The sequence below is a fragment of the Hypanus sabinus genome, chromosome 4, assembly GCF_030144855.1.
Source record: "Hypanus sabinus isolate sHypSab1 chromosome 4, sHypSab1.hap1, whole genome shotgun sequence".
Taxonomy (NCBI): domain Eukaryota; kingdom Metazoa; phylum Chordata; class Chondrichthyes; order Myliobatiformes; family Dasyatidae; genus Hypanus; species Hypanus sabinus.
The window spans coordinates 116385619-116405632 of NC_082709.1; the positions used below are offsets into that span (position 1 = coordinate 116385619).

The window sequence follows — 20014 nt, forward strand, 5'->3', positions numbered from 1 at the left end:
TTAAGATTTTTTTAAATCAATGTTTTTTACTAATTGCTATAATAGAATTAAAACTTAGCTATACAGAAGGTTATTTAACCTGCATGTCAATATCAGCTGAAGAAGTACTATCCAGTGTATCCTTATTCGCTAGCTTATTCAAATACAGTTCATATGTGATTAGTATTTCTGCCATGACTATCAAGCTGCCAGTTTGAACGTACTATCTTTTGAAAACAAGTATTGAGTTTTAATCATTCTCTTATTACTTTCTCTGATTACACTCTTCTCAACTACATTATCTAATATATCAATGTCCATTATAGTTATAAACACTTAACTACTCCCACAGTTCCTTCCAATCCAAGAAGACACACCAGTGCACCCAATCTCTGGTCATGGCTAAAACTCTCTTGGCCTTTAGACATGCATGTAATTGTCTTAGGTGCTCCTCCAGTGCCATGCTGGACTGCACTGAGCTGTTTCTCCTTGCTCTTGTATTTCATGCCTTGGCTATCAAAGAAGACTAATCCTTTTGCATACTTAAACTTGCTAACTAACCACATAGTCTGTGGGCATGCACTTCTCAGAATCCTAGCATTTGCTGTGAATTCCTCTACCTTGTTTGTCTCCCTCCTCCCCCCCCAAAAAAAAAACATTGCTTCACATCTGGGGCATCACGGTACTGTAGCAGTGCTATTAGATTACAGATCTGTACACACCTATTTTAAATAAACAGTAACATCATCTTCAGCCTCCCGATTCTGTAGCTCTTTAAGTCTGAGGCTGAGCAGAGGTATTGTAAAATACTATAATGAGCCTTTATCTTAACTCACCTGAAGTCTGTGGCATATTTTCCTGAAATGGCACAGCAGGAAAAGTGACTGTCTCACAGCTGCATTGACCTAGATTCAGTCCTGACCACCTTCAATCTTTGTTGAGTTGGTACATTCTTCCTGTAATCACATGGGTTTTCTCAGGGTGACTAAGGATTGGTTGTTAGCTTAATTGGCAACTATGTAAATTACCCCTCATGTGGGTGAGTAATTAAGAATTGGGATGGAGTTGATGGGAATGTGAGAAGAAATACGAAAAAGTAAAGGTATGGGATTGCTCTGAGACCTGACGCGTACTTGGTGGGATGAGTAACCTCTCCCTTGATTTGAGAAAGTCATTACTTCCAAATGTACTGGAAATCCTTTACATTTATATCCTACAGGTTTATCAGATTCCCAGGTTTAGCTTAGATCAGTAAAAAATGTCACGAAATATGATTAGGCTTGAAGAAATTGAGAGAAGGATACATGAAAACTTTTGTCAAAATGTGAATTGTTGTATGAAGCAAAGACTAGTTTGGCCTAAGTTGATGAAGCTTTCAAAGAAAGATGGAGAAGCCAATAAAAAGAAACCGAACATATTTTATTTGCTGTTAGGAATATTCAAACAAATATTTTCCATACTATAAAGCCTACACATGGACAGGTTCACATTTATCCCAAACCACAAGAATTCGATCTAAATGTATCTTTTTCAAACATTTAGTGACTGAGTTTGCTATATTAAGCTATATTCTTTGATTACTAGATGAAATGATATGTTATTGCTAATGACATTGACTCTTCCATTCAGATGGCAGTTATGACTAGTTGGCCAGCAGCATATAGAAGTTTTAGAACATAGAAATCTATAGCACATTACTGGCCATTCAGCCCACAATATTGTACTGACCATGTAACCTACTCTAGAAACTGCCTAGAATTTCCCCAGTGCGGACTCCTCTATTTTTCTAAGTGCCATGTACCTATCTAAGAGACTCTTGAAAGACCCCATTGTATCCACTGCCACCACTACCGCCAGCAGTGCATTCCACACACCCACCACTCTCTGTGGAAAAACTTACCCCGACTTCTCCACTGTACTTATTTTCAAACACCTTAAAATTATGCCTTCTCGTGTTAGCCATTTCAACCCTGGGAAAAGGCTTCTGGCTATCCACACAAACAATGCCTTTCTTTTTTCTTTTTAAATCTTTTTATTAGTTTTAAACAAACATAAATGAAACATGAATACAAAATGTTTGAGAGTACATAATTAATAGTTTAAATAGACATTCAAATATGTAATAATAAAAATATATAACCTCTCAAACCCAGAACAATAATGAACAAAGAAGTAAAAAGAGAAAAAAAAAGAAAAACCCCCAAAAAAAAGAGAGAGAAAAAAACACTAACCAACATGGGCCATTGAATAATATTAAGTACATATACTTAATATGCCAATAACTCTGAACCTCCATCCAATTGATTAAGGATAATATAAGTAAGGTTTAGGAAAAGACAATTCAACTCATGTGAAAATGTTGAATAAAAGGTCTCCAAGTTTCTTCAAATTTAACTGAAGGTTCAAAAACCACACTTCTAATTTTTTCTAAACTCAAACAAGAAATAGTTTGAGAAAACCACTGAAATACAGTTGGAGGATTAATTTCTTTCCAATTCAATAAAATAGATCTTCTAGCCATTAATGTAACAAATGCAATCATTCGTAGAGATGAAGCAGATAAACGATTATTATCCGTCATTGGTAAACCGAAAATTGCAGTAAAAGGAAGCAGTTGAAAATTAATATTTAAGACTTTTGAAATAATACTGAAGATATCTTTCCAATAATTTTGTAAACAAGGACAAGACCAGAACATATGAGTCAATGAAGCAACATCAGAATGACATCTATCACAGGTTGAGTTAAGATGAGAATAAAATCGAGCCAGTTTATCCTTAGACATATGAGCTCTATGTACAACCTTAAATTGTATTAGGGCATGTTTAGCACAAATAGAGGACGAATTTACCAATAATAAAATTTTTTCCCATTGCTCAGTAGATATAGGACAATGCAACTCTTCTTGCCATTCCTTCTTAATTTTTTCTGATACATCTAACTGTAAATTCATGATCATCTTATAAATGATGGCTACTAAACCCTTTTGATAAGGATTAAGAGCTAAAATTCCATCTGTAATGTCCAATGGACATTCTTTCGAAAAAGACTAACTCATTATACAAAAAATTTCTAACTTGCAAATATCTTAAAAAATGGGTTTTAGGTAAATTATATTTATTAGATAGCTGTTCAAAGGACATAATGTTATCGTCCAGAAACAGATCACGAAAACATGTTATACCTTTTGTTTTCCATAAAAGAAAAGCTTGATCCATAGATGAAGGCCGAAAAAGATAATTAGATGTTATAGGACATGATAAAATAAATTTATTCAAACCAAAAATTTTATGAAATTGAAACCAAATTCGTAATGTATATCTGACTATAGGATTAGTTATCTGTTTATTCAATTTGAATAAAGAAAAAGGAAGTGAAGATCCTAAGATTGAAATCAATGAAAAATCTTGCACAGATTTACATTCCAAATTTACCCATTGTGGGCAAGTAGCTATAGTCCATTCTTGTGTCCAGAATATTAAATACCGTATATTGACTGCCCAATAGTAAAATCTTAAGTTTGGTAAAGCCAAGCTGCCCTCCTTCTTAGGCTTCTGTAAATATTTTTTACCCAATCTAGGATTTTTGTTCTGCCACAAATAAGAAGATATTTTAGAGTCAATAGTATCAAAAAAAAGCTTTAGGAATAAAAATTGGTAATGCTTGAAATAAATATAAGAATTTAGGTAGTATCATCATCTTAATAGCATTAACTCTACCAACCAATGACAAAGATAGTGGAGACCACCTAATAGCAAGTTGCTTAATTTGATCAATTAAAGGTAAAAAGTTAACCTTAAATAGATCTTTATGTTTTTTAGTAATTTTAATACCTAGGTAAGTAAAATAATCTGTAACAATTTTATATGGTAAATGTTTATAAATTGGAACTTGCATATTTAATGGAAATAGTTCACTCTTGTTAAAATTCAATTTATAACCAGAAAAATTACTAAATTGAGCAAGCAAAGACGAAACAGCAGGGATAGATTTTTCAGGGTCAGATATATATAATAACAAATCATCAGCGTACAATGATACTTTATACGTCCTCTCCCCATGGGTAATCCCCAGAATATTAGGTGATTCACGAATAGCTATAGCCAACGGTTCTAAAGCAATGTCAAATAGTAAAGGACTTAAAGGGCAACCTTGCCTTGTACCACGAAATAGCTGAAAAAAAGGGGATCTTTGATTATTGGTAAAAACCGAAGCTAAAGGTTTATGGTATATTAATTTAATCCATGATATAAATTTTGAATTAAAATTAAATTGTTGCATTGTAGTAAATAAATATGGCCATTCAACTCTGTCAAATGCTTTTTCAGCATCTAAAGAAATAACACATTCTGGTATTTTAGATGAAGAAGTATAAATAATATTAATTAATTTTTGAATGTTAAAAGATGAATAGCGATTTTTAATAAATCCAGTCTGATCTTCAGAAATAATTGGAGGTAATATATTTTCTAATCTAATAGCCAAAATTTTACTGAAAATCTTCAAATCCATATTTAATAAGGATATAGGTCGATAGGATGCACATTCAGTAGGGTCTTTATCTTTTTTAAGAATTAAAGAAATAGAAGCTTCATAAAAAGATTGTGGTAGTTTACCTACACTTAATACGTCTTCAAAAATTTTACAAAGCCAAGGAGAAAGTATAGAAGAAAAAGATTTTAAAAATTCTACAGGAAAACCATCTGGACCAGAAGCTTTACCAGAATTCATTAAAGAAATAGCCTTTTCTATTTCAGATTCCGTAATAGGTGTATCTAAAATTACATTATCCTCAACAGTTACTTTTGGAATATTCAATTTCCTTAAAAATTCATTTATTATAGAAGAGTCCTTAGTGAATTCTGATTGATATAAGGAGTTATAAAAATCTTGAAAGGCTCTATTTATCTCTCCGTGATCGATCGTCAGAGTACCATCTTGTTTACGAATTCTAGTAATCTGTCGTTTATCCGAAACAATTTTCAATTGGTTAGCCAATAATTTACCAGACTTATCTCCATGCATATAGAATTGAGTTTTTGATTTAATTAACTGACTTTCAATCGAAGAGGATAATAATAAACTATGTTCCATTTGAAGTTCCACTCTTTCTTTATAAAGTTCTTTACTAGGGTCATTGAATAAATTTTATCAATTGCTTTGATTTTATCAACTAATGTTAATATTTTAGAATTAGTTCGTTTCCTAACCCCAGCAGAGTATGAAATAATCTGTCCACGAATATATGCTTTAAAAGTATCCCACAAAATTCTACTAGAGATCTCTACTGTAGAATTTGTTGTGAAAAACAAATCAATTTGTTGTTTAATACAGTTAACAAAGTCTAAATCCGGCAATAAAATAGGATTAAACTTCCAAAATTTAGTATTGATATATGAATCTGTTATTTTAATAGATAACTTCAGAGGTGCATGATCAGATATGGTAATACAGTCATATTTACAATCAGTAACATCTGTGAGTAAATGGTGATCAATGAAAAAGTGATTCTTGAGTAATTATGATAAACATGGGAAAAGTATGAAAACTCTTTGTCATTAGGGTGTAGAAAACGCCAAATTTCACAAATAGCTGAATCAATCATAAAAGAGTTAATAAGAGAAGCCGATTTATTCGGAAGAGTTTGGGTAGGCTTGGATCTATCCATCACAGGGTTTAAACAACAGTTAAAATCCCCACCCATTATCAGTCTATATTGATTCAGATTAGGAAAGGATGTAAATTAAGCATTTAAAAAAATTCAGGACAATCAGTATTTGGAGCATAAACGTTAACTAAAACAACTTTTTGATTGAAAAGTAGACCAGTAATAATCAAAAATCTACCTTGTGGATCTGAAATTGTTTCATGATGTATAAAAGAAGTTGATGAATCTATAAAAATAGAAACACTTCTTACTTCGGCTTGCAAATTTGCGTGATACTGTTGGCCCTTCTAAAACCTAAAAAAACGTTGACTATCCACCTTCCTTACATGAGTCTCCTGCACAAAAATAACATTAGCATTCATTCTATGGAATACTTTGAATATTTTTTTCCGTTTGATCAGATGATTTAAACCATTAGTATTCCAAGAAACAAAATTAATAATCCTATCCATATTGACAATATTTATTGCAGTTAACACATAAGTTTAAAAAAAAGTGAACTCATGAACCCAGAAGAAGGAAGTGAATTCAAGGAGAAACCGGAAGTCACGGCACTGCAACCATTTTTGTAGTTTCATATAGGCCCGTGAAATAAAACTATGCAAAAAGCAAGCAAAAAGAAAAATCCCCCTCCCTCCACCCTCAAAACCCCAGGAAAAAAGCCAAAAAGAGGCAAGCAGGCAATCTAATACTAAAATTACCCCCGTGTCTCAAGACGGCAACTCAGACAAAAAAAATTGAAAAAATACAAACAACCCATATTATAAGAAAGGATTAATATAACAAAAGTTAAAATATAAAATTAGTATTATATATATATAACAAAGGGTTAAAAAATTAAATTGATAAAACCCATAAATAAATACTACTAAATTAGTATTTTAAATGAGAGTTTAAAACTTTCAAACTCATCAAAACGGATATGACGTTCCAAGCACTAAAGTCTGTCGGGAAGAAGAAACACCATTTTATTATTTTTTTTAATCTTAATATTTAAGTGTTAAAAATATAAAAAAAAGCTTATACAAACTTAAAAAAAGGAACCCTAATCAGTTATTTTCAAGGTTAATAGATTATAATAAAATCAGAATTTTACAATATATAAAAAATACATGTCAGCCATACCTAAAAAAAAAAACATCATTCTGTAAGAGATCGAAATTTATAGACTAATTATTACATTAGTCAATGCGATAGAGTGTCATTGATCCAAAAAACTTTGAGCATCCGCTGGAGATTTAAACAGCCGAACAGCCCCGTCTTCAGAAGTAACTCTCAAATGTGCTGGAAATACCAGCGCTTGCTTGTAGCCTTCCTGGTGAAATTTAGACATAACCGGTCTAAAAGCCATTCTTGCCCTTAAAACTTCAGGGCTATAATCTTCCAAAATACAAAATTTGAATCCTTGAAAGTTAATCATACCCTTTTTCCGAGCGGCTCGAATCAGTCACTCTTTGATATGAGGGTAATGGATCCGGAGAATTACATGCCGTGGTTTGTCTGAATCAGAATGATAGCGAGAGACACGGTGAGCACGATTGATTATTGGAGGAGAGTCCAGAACTTCTGAACCGAAAACATCCATTAGAAGTTTAGAAAAGACAGCGGTAAGATCACCGCTCTCAAACTTTTCCGGAATCCCAATTAGCCGAAGATTTTGTCTTTGAGAGCGATTTTCAAGATCAATAATTTTAAATTTATAACGATCCATCTGTTGAGAAGTCGAAGCTTGCTCTTGTTTCAAAGTTTCGATTATATGTTCTTTCTTCTGAGCGGCTTCTTCAAGTACCAAAATACTTGCTTGTTGTTTTTGTAGTTCCAGTGAAAGCGTTTTAAGTTCTCCTTCGAATGATTTTAAACGCTCATCAAACGCAAAAAGCTGTTCGGTAATTTTTCTCTCCAGACCCGCATATTTATCTTCTATAAGCTTTACAATAGTTTCTAAAGTTATCAGTTCTTTCGTCTGTTTCGATTCTTTTGCTTTAGACATTTCAGCGAGTTGAAAATAGATCGAATAGTTAAAAAGAAAAATTCTATATATTTAAACCCCTTTAGAATAAGTAAAAAAAGATCATTTAAGGGGTGTTTGTAGGTTAAAAAGACGTAAAAGGTTTGGAGCAAAGCCAAAAGCGGTTTACTCCATAAGCGCCATCTTGAGACCTCCAAACAATGCCTTTCACCTCTTTCAGGTCACTTCTCATCCTCTGTCATTCCAAGGAGAAAAGGTTGAGTTTACTCAACCTATTCTCATAAGGCATGCTCCCCAATCCAGGTAACATTCTTGTAAATCTTCTCTGCACCCTTTCTATGGTTTCCACGTCCTTCCTGTAGTGAGATGACCAGAACTGAGCACAGCACTCCAAGTGGGGTCTGACCAGGGTCCTATATAGCTGCAACATTACCTCTTGGCTCTTGAACTCAGTCCCATGGTTGATGAATGCCAACACACCATACGCCTTCTTAACAACACTCAACCTGCACAGCAGCTTTGAGTGCCCTGTGGACACAGACCCCAGGATCTCTCAGATACTCCACACTGCGAAGAGTCTTACCATTAATATTATATTCTGTCTTCAAATTTGACCTACCAAAATGAACCACTTAACACTTATCGGGGTTGAAGTCCATCTGCCACTTCTTAGCCCAGTGCTGCGTCCTATTAATGTCCCACTGTAACCTCTGACAACCCTCCAGACTATCCACAGCACCTCCAACCTTTGTGTCATCAAGCAAGCTTACTAACCCACCCTTCTACTTCTTCATCCAAGTTATTTATAAAAATCCCAAAATGAAGGGGTCCCAGAACAGATCCCTGTGGAATATCACTGTTCACAGACCTCCGTGCAGAATATGAACCATCTACAACCACCTGTTGCCTTCTGTGGGCAAGCCAGTTCTGGATCCACAAAGCAAGGTCTCCTTGGATCCCATACCTCCTTACTTTCTGAAGGAGCCTTGTATGGGGAACCTTATCAAATGCCTTAGTGAAATCCATATGCACTATATCCACTTCTCAACATTCATCAATGTGTTACATCCTCAAAGAATTCAATCAGGCTCGTAAGGCATGAACTACCCTTGACAAAGCCATGCTGACTATCCCTAATTAGATTATGTCTCTCTAAATGCTCATAAATACTGTCTCTCAGGATCTTCTGGAACAGCTTGCCCACCACTGAAGTCAGATTCTCCAGTCTATAACTTCCTGGGTTATCTCTACTCCCATTCTTGAACAAGGGAACAACATAGAACATAGAACAGTACAGCACAGTACAGGCCCTTTGGCCCACAATGTTGTGCCGACCCTTAAACCCTGCCTCCCATATAATCCCCCACCTTAAATTCTTCCATATACCTGTCTAGTAGTCTCTTCAATTTCACTAGTGTATCTGCTGCTACCACTGACTCAGGCAGTGCACTCCATGCACCAACCACTCTCTGAGTAAAAAACATTCCTCTAATATCCCCTTGAATTTCCCACCCCTTAGCTTAAAGCCATGTCCTCTTGTATTGAGCAGTGGTGCCCTGGGGTCCACTCTATCTACTCCTCTTAATATCTTGTATACCTTTATCATGTCTCCTCTCATCCTCCTTCTCTCCAAAGAGTAAAGCTCTAGCTCCCTTAATCTCTGATCATAATGCATACTCTCTAAACCAGGCAGCATCCTGGTAAATCTCCTCTGTACCCGTTCCGCTTTCACATCCTTCCTATAGAGAGGCGACCAGAACTGGACACAGTACTCCAAGTGTGGCCTAACCAGAGTTTTATGTCCTGTACAAACTTGCCAACCCACCCTTCTACCCCCACATCCAGGTCATTAATAAAAATCACGAAAAGTAGAGGTCCCAGAACCGATCCTTGACGGACACCACTAGTCACAACCCTCCAATCCAAATGTACTCCCTCCACCACGACCCTCTACTTTCTGCAGGCAAGCCAATTCTGAATCCACCTGGCCAAACTCCCCTGGATCCCATGCCTTCTGACTTTCTGAATAAGCCTACCTTATCAAATGCCTTACTAAAATCCATGTAGATCATATCCACTGCACTACCCTCACCTGTATGGCTGGTCACCTCCTCAAAGAACTCTATCAGGCTTGTTAGATACGATCTGCCCTTCACAAAGCCACGCTGACTGTCCCTGATCAGACCATGATTCCTTAAATGCCCATAGATCCTATCTCTAAGAATCTTTTCCAACAGCTTTCCCACCACAGACGTAAGGCTCACTGTTCTATAATTACCTGGACTATCCCTACTACCTTTTTTGAACAAGGGGACAACATTTGCCTCCCTCCAATTCTCCAGTACCATTCCTGTGGACAACTAGGACATAAAGACACAAAGTACACTGCAGATGCTGTGGTCAAATCAAGACGTACAAAAAAGCTGGATGAATTCAGCAGGTCGGGCAGCATCCGTTGAAAGGACCAGACAACGTTTCGGGTCGAGACCCTTCGTCAGGACTCAAAGATCCTAGCCAGAGGCTCAGCAATCTCTTCCTTCGCCTCGTGGAGCAGCCTGGGGAATATTCTGTCAAGCCCCAGGGACTTATCCGTCCTAATGTATTTTAACAACTCCCAACACCACTTCTCCCTTAATATAAACATGCTCCAGAACATCAACCTCACTCATATTGTCCTCACCGTCATCAAGTTCCCTCTTATAGGTGAATACGGAAGAGAAGTATTCATTGAGGACCTTGCTCACTTCCACAGCCTCTAGGCACATCTTCCCACCTTTATCTCTAATCAGCCCTACATTCACTTCTGTCATCCTTTTGTTCTTCACATAATTGAAGAATGCCTTGGGGTTTTCCTTTACCCTACTCGCCAAGGCCTTCTCATGCCCCCTTCTTGCTCTCCTCAGCCCCTTCTTAAGCTCCTTTCTTGCTACCCTATATTCCTGAATATATGCATCTGATCCTTGCTTCCTAAACCTCATGTATGCTGCCTTCTTCCACCTGACTAGATTTTCCACCTCACTTGTCACCCATGGTTCACCAACATTTGCAGCCCTCCGATCATCCAGTACTTCTCCCATCCCTATTGATGATGCAAAGATCATCTTCATCCAAGAGGGTCAGCAATCTAAGTTTTGGGATATTAACAGCATTTGGTATATATTCTGTTCAGAATTATCTATTGGAGTTCTGAACTACATTTACAAATTAGTTAAATATTGAAACATTTTTAATTCTGTCATGTTGTAGGATACTTTGGAGCCGTTTTATGTCATTCAGGAACTTATAAAAGCAAGTAGATCTGAAACTACACAAGTCTTGGACTACAAGGCCCATTCATAGACTGAAATAATTTAATAGGATTCTGTATTTAATTTCATTTTAAAAAACATTTTTCCTTATTATGTACATTGTAACACACTTTTTTCCTTTTTTGTCATTGTAGCCTCGTTTGATGGAGAGAAACACACAGTGAAGCTTCCATCTGTAAATAGTGTCTCATTTGTATTACGATTTCTGGAAAAACTCTGTTACAGTCTGCATTGTGAGAACCTCTTCAGCAGCCAACCTTTCAGCCCATATATAGGAAATGCACATAGTCCAACAGAATATGAAAGAGTAAAATCAGGTAAAGAGCATTCAGTTTTCATTATTGTTCTAAAGGTAAATGCAATATTATGTACGGCAGGGCGTAATGCAAATTTGCAAAATAATATGTCAGGAAATGGAATTAGATGTATAGTACTAATAGTAATGAACTGACCATTCTTAGGAGCTAAGTTTTATTTCGTTTTCAGCAGTGATTGGAAATAAAGGTAACTGGATCTTAAATTTTACTTCATGACATGAGCTTAGTAATCTAGGAAGACAAGGCAATACTTAAATAACTATATTTATTTGTTTCATCTCATTTGTCTCATAATACTCGTTTTGGGACATGGTATTGACAGGAATGTGATTTCCATAATTAAGAAACACCAACAACTCTCAAACTAATACCACTTTTCAATCCAAAATAAAAAAATTTAGAGATGAACTTGGTTAATTTCTTACATGATTTGGAGAGCGTGCCTTATGAGATCAAACAAATCCATCAAACAAATCAAGTATTATACACTATTCCTGAAACAGTCTTGTTTTTTCTTGACCAGCTGCATATTCATAATATCATGAAGTTGCAGTTTGAATGTAACTGGATGAATAGTGATCTGATTGCACAGATTATGAATAATGGAATTCTAGTATGTCTCTTTAAGGTTATATTTTCCTTTCTGTGTGTGAACAAGATGCTGGTCACTATGTGAACCATAAATCATGGCATAATGGGAAAAATAAAGTCCTGGAGTTTGAAGGCATCCATGAGCCATTGTCATTGGCACAGAAAAAAGGATCTTGAAAACGCATGTGAAAAACTACTCTTCTTGAAGTTTGCTTTTAAAGAACTCTGAAGGCAATACCTCTAAGACATCGAATCCATATATCACCGGAGATGTACCTAATACTGTTTAGTCTGATCATAAGTGAGAGGATTATTGGAATGCAGTATATTTCTGGTACTTGAGCCGTTCTTTAGCAAGGCCATTGATAAAGGTCCAGCATGATAGGCAAGTCCAGAAGATCAGCTAATATGTGATCCAGAATGAGCAAGTCAATTGAATACAAGATTGGCTTAGTAGAAGGAAGCAGAAGATGTCAGTGTAAGGTTTTTAAAATTGGTGGCATGTGACCAGTGGTATGCCATTGGGTTGGTGTTAGATCCCCTGTTGTTGTCTTTTTTTATATATATTTTTTTTTATTAGTTTTTCAAAACATTTTACAAATTAAAAACCCCAAATCCCAATGAGGAACATTAAAACAGTGCAAAATTAAGCATACAATAACAATATGCTACAAAGGAAGAGAATTTAGCAAAAAAAATTAAAGACAAGTAAGCTTAGTGTCCTCCCCAAGCCCCACAACACAAGAAAAAAACAACAGCAACTCTAGACCAACCACAACACAATATAGAGAGTATAAGTCAGGACAGCCAAACTCCCAGACTGTGAATACACTCAGCAACAGAGCGTAATAATGCCTTCTACCAGAAAAAAAAGGAGCTGAAAGCAAGGGACCGAAAAGAAAAAAAAAACCCTAGTCAAGAGGAAGGTTATGAAAGTACTCGATAAAAGGTCCCCAAACCTTATGGAACTTTAGATCCGAATTGAGAACTGAATAATGAATTTTTTCGAGGTCCAAACAGGCCATGATGTCGTTAAGCCATTGAGCATGAGTGGGCGGGGCAACATCTCTCCATCTGAGGAGGATCAAGCATCTAACCAGGAGAGAGGCAAAGGAGAATAATTCGGCATTTGGTTGGACCCAGACATAAATCTGTCTCGCCCCAAAAACCGAACAGAGCAATTAAGGGGTTTGGTTCTAGGTGCTGATTCAGCATACACGATAACGTAGTGAAGACATCTTTCCAGAATTTCTCCAAGCTAGGATAGAACCAGTACATATGGATGAGAGAGGCCACGCCCCTCTTGCATTTATCACAGAGCGGACTAATGCTAGGGTAGAATCGAGATAGTTTAGATTTAGACAAAAGATCCCCTGTTGTTGTCTATATTAATAATTTGGATGAGAATGTATTTGGCATGTTTAGTAACTTTGCAGATGACATCAGAATTAATAGTATAGTGGACTGAAGAGGGCAACCTAAAATGTAGATCAGCTGGGAGACTGGGCCAAGGAATGTCAGATAAAATTGATTTCAGATTTGTGTAAGATGTTACATACTGGTAAATTCAACCTGGGTAGGATTTGGTAAATGGTGGTGCTCTGGACCATGTTGCACAACAGAGAGACCTAAGGAAACGGGCAAAGAGATCTCTGAAACTGGAGATATTGAAGACAAGCATGCCAAATGTATCCTTCATCAGTCAAGGCATCGAGCACAGGAGTTGGGACATCATGTCACATCTCTACAAGTTGTTGGTGAAAGCACACTTGGAGATTGTGTGCAGTTCTGGCCACCTAGGCATAGGAAGGATGTCATTAAACTGGAAAGGTGCAGAAAAGATACCTCGGGATGATACTGGGACTGTTAGGCTTTAGTTATAGTAAAGTTTGAGCTTTGTAGGCTGAAGGGCAACCTTTATCAAAGTGTATAAAATCATGAGGGGCAAGGTAAATGGTCACAGTATTTTTCCTAAAAATAATGTAAGTTTAGTTTAATATTCCACAGAAGTTTCAGTAACTCAGACACAGGGTTAATAATCCAGAATCACAACTTAATCTCCCACCACGGCAACTGGGGAATTTCAAAAATATTACTCTTAATGATGTCTATGTAATTTCCAGATACTTACCCTTCAGCTTAGGAAATCTACCATCCTTGCCCAGTTTTGAATGTGTATGTTTGGTGATAGACATCAATGTGATGGCCTCATAATTGCTCACTGAAACTGCCCAACAAAACGGAATAGAGGTAAAACCAAATAGATAAAAAGTGGCCAGTGAGTGAGTGGACCAGTGAAGGAGTGGAGATTTGAGGCTTTGACTTGAGAGATTCTGGCAGTTTTGGCAGTTGGACTGTGCAATCAAGTCAATCAAGATTTGAATAGCTCAGCAGAAAGCCGTTGATTAGACAATCAAGATTTGAATAGCTCAGACTCAGCAGAATGCAGCTGATTGAGCAATCGAGGCTGAGGATTAGCTTCACTCCAAGTGAGGTAAGCCCAGTTAAGTTCCTTTCAAAGGAGAAAGTTTCAAAAGTTGAGGCAAGTATTGGGTAGGTCATGGCAGCTGAGATCGGCCCTGTGGTTTGTTTATCCTGCAGCATGTGGGAAATCAGGAATACTTCCAGTGTCCCTGACGACTATGTGTGCAGGAAGTGTGTCCAACTGCAGCTTCTGGCAGACACATTGAGCATCTGGAGCTGCGATTGGATTCATACTGGAGCATCTGCGATGCTGAGAAAGTCGTGAATAGCACGTTCAGTGAGTTGGCCACACCGCAGGTAAAGGCTACACAGGCAGAAAGGGAAGGAGTGGCCACTAGACAGCGTAGCAGTAGGCAGGTAGTGCAGGAGTCCCCGAGGTAATCTCCCTCCTAAACGGATATACTGTTTTGGATACTGTTGGGGGAGATGTCTCATCAGGGGAAAGCAGCAGCCTCCTTTTTGGAATGGGAGGGTGAACAGCCAATGGTCGTGGTGCACATAGGTACCAAAAATATAGGTAAAAAATGGGATGAGGTCCTACAAGGTGAATTTAGAGAGTTAGGAGATAAACTAAAAAGTAGGACCACAAAGGTAATGATCTCTGGATTACTACCAGTGCCACGTGCTAGTCAGAGTAGAAATAGGAGGATATTTCAGTTGAATACGTGGCTTCAAAAATGGTGCAAGGGGGGAGGGATTCAAATTTTTGGGGCATTGGAACCAGTTCTGGGGGAGGTGGGACTGGTATAAACAGGACGGTCTGCACCTGGGCTGGACTGGAACTAATGTGGCAGGGGGATGGGAACAAGTGCAGAGAGACAGGGGTGCAAAATGAGGGTAGAAGCAAAAAGTAGTAAGGTGAAAAGTAAAAGTGGCAGGCAGGCAAATCCAGGGCAAAAAGCAAAAAGAGCCACTTTTCAACATAGTTGTATAAGGGCTAAGAGTGTTGTAAAAACAAGCCTGAAGGCTTTATGTGTCAATGCGAGGTGGATGAATTGAATGTGTAGATAGTTATTAATGAATATGATATAGTTGGGATCACAGAGACATGGCTCCAGGGTGACCAAGGATGGGAGCTCAACATCCAGGGATATTCAATATTCAGGAGGGATAGATAGGAAAGAAAAGGGGGTGGGGTAGCATTGCTGGTTAGATTGCTGGTTAGAAAGGTAATTTTGAAGGTATGAGATGTGAATTAGCTAAGATAGACTGGCAAATGATACTTAAAGGGTTGATGGTGGATATGCAATGGCAAGCATTTAAAGATCACATGGATGAACTACAACAATTGTTCATCCCAGTTTGGCAAAAGAATAAACCAGGGAAGGTAGTGCACCTGTGGCTGACAGGAGAAATTAGAGTTAGTATCAAGTCCAAAGAAGAAACATATAAATTAGCAAAAAAAAAGCGGCACACCTAAAGACTGGGAGAAATTCAGAGGCCAGCAGAGGAGGACAAAGGGCATAATTAGGAAAGGGAAAAATGATTATGAGAGAAAGCTGGCAAGGAACATAAAAACAGACTGTAAAAGCTTTTATAGATACGTGAAAAGAAAAAGATTTGTCAAGACAAATGTAGGTCCTTTACAATCAGAAACAGATGAATTGATCATAGGGAACAAAGACATGGCAGACCAATTGAATAACTACTTTGGTTCTGTCTTCACTAAGGAGGACATAAATAATCTTCCGGAAATAGTAAGGGACCGAGGGTCTAGTGAGATGGAGGAACTGAGGGAAATACATATTAGTAGGGAAGTGTTGTTAGGTAAATTGAAGGGATTAAAGGCAGATAAATCCCCAGGGCCAGATGGTCTGCATCCCAGAGTGCTTAAGGAAGTAGCTCAAGAAATAGTGGATGCATTAGTGATAATTTTTCAAAACTCCTTAGATTCTGGATTAGTTCCTGAGGATTGGAGGGTGGCTAATGTAACCCCACTTTTTAAAAAAGGAGGGAGAGAGAAACCAGGGAGTTATAGACCGGTAAGTCTGACATCAGTGGTGGGGAAAATGCTAGAGGCGGTTATCAAAGATGTGATAACAGCACATTTGGAAAGAGGTGAAATCATCGGACAAAGTCAGCATGGATTTGTGAAAGGAAAATCATGTCTGACAAATCTTATAGAATTTTTTGAAAATGGAACTAGTAGTGTGGATAGGGGAGAGCCGGTGGATGTGGTATATTTAGATTTTCAAAAGGCTTTTGACAAGGTCTCACACAGGAGATTAGTGTGCAAACTTAAGGCACACGGTATTGAGAGTATGGTATTGATGTGGATAGAGAATTGGTTGGCAGACAGGAAGCAAAGAGTGGAAGTAAACAAGACCTTTTCAGAATGGCAGGCAGTGACTAGTGGGGTACCGCAAGGCTCAGTGCTGGGACCCCAGTTGTTTACAATATATATTAATGATTTAGACGAGGGAATTAAATGCAGCATCTCCAAGTTTGCGGATGACACGAAGCTGGGCAGTGGTGTTAGCTATGAGGAGGATGCTAAGAGGATGCAGGGTGACTTGGATAGGTTAGGTGAGTGGGCAAATTCATGGCAGATGTAATTTAATGAGGGTAAATGTGAGGTTATCCACTTTGGTGGCAAGAACAGGAAATCAGATTATTATTTGAACGGTGGCCGATTAGGAAAAGGGGAGATGCAACGAGACCTGGGTGTCATTGTACACCAGTCATTGAAGGTGGGCATGCAGGTACAGCAGGCGGTGAAAAAGGCAAATGGTATGTTGGCATTCATAGCAAAAGGATTTGAGTACAGGAGCAGGGAGGTTCTACTGCAGTTGTACAAGGCCTTGGTGAGACCGCACCTAGAATATTGTGTGCAGTTTTGGTCCCCTATTCTGAGGAAAGACATTCTTGCCATAGAGGGAGTACAGAGAAGGTTCAGCAGATTGATTCCTGGGATGGCAGGACTTTCATATGAAGAAAGACTGGATCGTCTAGGCTTATACTCACTGGAATTTAGAAGATTTGGGGGGTGGGGGATCTTATTGAAACGTATAAAATTCTAAATGGATCGGACAGGTTAGATGTAGGAAGATTGTTTCCAATGTTGGGGAAATCCAGAACGAGGGGTCACAGTTTAAGGATAAAGGGGAAGCCTTTTAGGACCGAGATGAGGAAAGAGTTCTTCACACACAGAGTGGTGAATATGTGGAATTCTCTGCCACAGGAAACAGTTGAGGCCGGTTCATTGGCTATATTTAGGAGGAAGTTAGATATGGCCCTTGTGGCTAAAGGGATCGGGGGTATGGAGAGAAAGCAGGTACAGGGTTCTGAGTTGGATGATCAGCCATGATCATACTGAATGGTGGTGCAGGCTCGAAGGGCCAAGTGGCCTTCTCCTGCACCTATTTTCTATGTTTCTATATTACCCATCTTCAATCTAGATATCAAATTCAGAAGCAAAGTTATAGGCCAGTAAGGTGTGTAATCCACCTCACAATTATCTGAGGATTAATGTCAAAATTGAGAAAGGTGAACCATGGACTTAGCCAGTAACTATCTGACTTACAGTAGTTACAGCCACAGAATCATAACTTGTTCATAAAGTGCCAGATTCCCCCACTCACTTTCTCTGAATTTGGACCCACTGGAATTGGCAATATGGTGGTATACACGTAGAAGGGAGTTTCATGGGTCAAGCATGGGCAAAGAAAACAACTGATTCCCCCTTCTATCCTCAATAAATCAATGCTGAACAATACATTGAAAGTAGCAAGGGTACAGTGTATATTCTACATGTAGGCTTAACTGCCATCACCAAGAGTTGCTTGGTAGCACGACTATTCTAAGGGGATTTAGGTTTACAATTTCTCTTTCAGTTTGTACTCATTCTGCATTGCACCATCCCCCTCAAAGAGTTAACAGTCCTTTAGCAGTGATATCAAGAGAATGAAATATTTGCACAACATTTGCTGTAGTAATAGACACTAATGCTGCATATTTTGTAGAAGAATATGAGAGGATAATTGGTGGCTACCAGACTTTCTGAAGTTTAAAAACTAAAGCATTGTCGCTCGGCCATATTGTTTGAGGCAATCACATTTAACTTGGCTGGAGATTATTTGGCATTTAAGTAGATCCAATTCTCTCATATAATTTGTGTGAATATTTTGGAATATTCTTGTTGCTTTCAATCTGAGTGAGTTTTTGAAAGAACACAGTATTTCCCCATCCCGTGAAACTGAAATGAAAACAGATCAGGAAACATGTTTGGAGATAAATGATTACTGTTTTAACATTAAAGTGCCTCAAATGCAATGCATATAAGAAAAATGAGAGATGGAAAAACAAATACAAGGGGCAAGTATGTGATAGAATGTAAGACGGGAGTCATTCAGACAAAATCGTGATAATATAAGGGGAGGGGGGTGCATATTGCCACTTAAGCAACTTAAAGATATTAGGAAAGGGTCCAGACAAATAGCATTGGGAATACTTTAAAACATTAGCCACAGTTATTAAAAAAACTGGTAATTATCCATTGATGTGGAAATTGCTTGCAAGTTTACTTATGCTTTATCAACACAACCTTGAGCATGATCTTTAATTTTACTACATTAGGACTGAATACAGAGAAAATCCACCTTAATTTCTGAAGCATGTTTGTGAACCTCCAGTCATTAATTTCTAACACTTTCAGTGGACCTCAATGGCTGGTACACAACAAGTTGGTTTAAATAGATTTTAACTATACCTCTTTTTTTGCTTGTTAACTTTCTGTTAGCTTTGGTTTACTGTTTTCAGTGAATTTTGATTTCTAAAAATTGAACTTTAAATTAAGGTTCTCAAAATAGCATCATGGATCAGGTGAACAGAAAGTCACTGAATATGGTTAAAACTGTTTTGCATTTAATAACAATGTGATTTCTTTCTTAGCCCTTCAAAGTTTAAATTTATTTTCCAATAACTTCTGAAGTATTTTCTGACATCCGCCTTTCTATTGTGAGATATTTTATGCCATGAGTATTGAATACTAAAGTGAGTCCAAACAGTATATTCCTTGTGACATCCCTCAAAGAAGAATCAGCAAAACATAATGGTGAATTTCCCCGTTGAAAGGAAGCAATTGCAAATTGAAGATGATGTTGATGCAAGACATTAAATTAAAGGTTAAGTTAAGTATGTCTTCCTGATAGTGGTTTTGTTACACTCTTGTTCTCCTGACCTGGAATAACTAATAATTAAGTGCCATCCATTCTGCTTGATGTGATCCTGATCACAGTTTACCAAAGGCAGATGTTAAGCAAGCACTTGATGTATTGAGTGTGGCAATTAGCAAGCAAGAAACAGCCTACCCCAATGCCTGACAAATTATTGCTGAGAAATTGAATCATGTTTGCTTGAAGAAATCTCTCTGCCCAATTATCGTTATCACCAACAGCACCAAGGGTCCCAACAAACTCGACCACTGTTGCACCATGATCAGGAATGCCTACTGATCATTCCCTAGACTGCATTTTGGGAAATCTGATCATCTGGTTGTCCTCTTCCTGCCTGCATACAGGCAGAGACTAAATAGCAAGACACCAGAGGTAAGGACAACTGAGGTGGGCGCAGGAGGCAGAGGAGCAGCTGCAGGATTTCTTTGATTTGGTGGACTAGGCTATATTCAAAGACCCATCAGAGGATCTGAACAAATACTTCACAGTTGACACAGACATTATAAAATCGAGGATGAGTGTGG

General features: G+C 37.8%; 1 protein-coding gene across 4 annotated transcripts in view; it reads left to right on the forward strand.

The window, feature by feature from the left end:
* The window catches only part of scml2 (Scm polycomb group protein like 2), a 136663-nt gene that overhangs the window by 83549 nt on the left and 33100 nt on the right, over nt 1-20014 (forward strand). For all 4 annotated transcript variants that reach the window (XM_059967974.1, XM_059967976.1, XM_059967977.1 and 1 more), the window contains exon 11: nt 11059-11241. In XM_059967974.1, coding sequence (XP_059823957.1) covers nt 11059-11241 — 183 coding nt within the window. The remainder of the gene's footprint in view (nt 1-11058; nt 11242-20014) is intronic.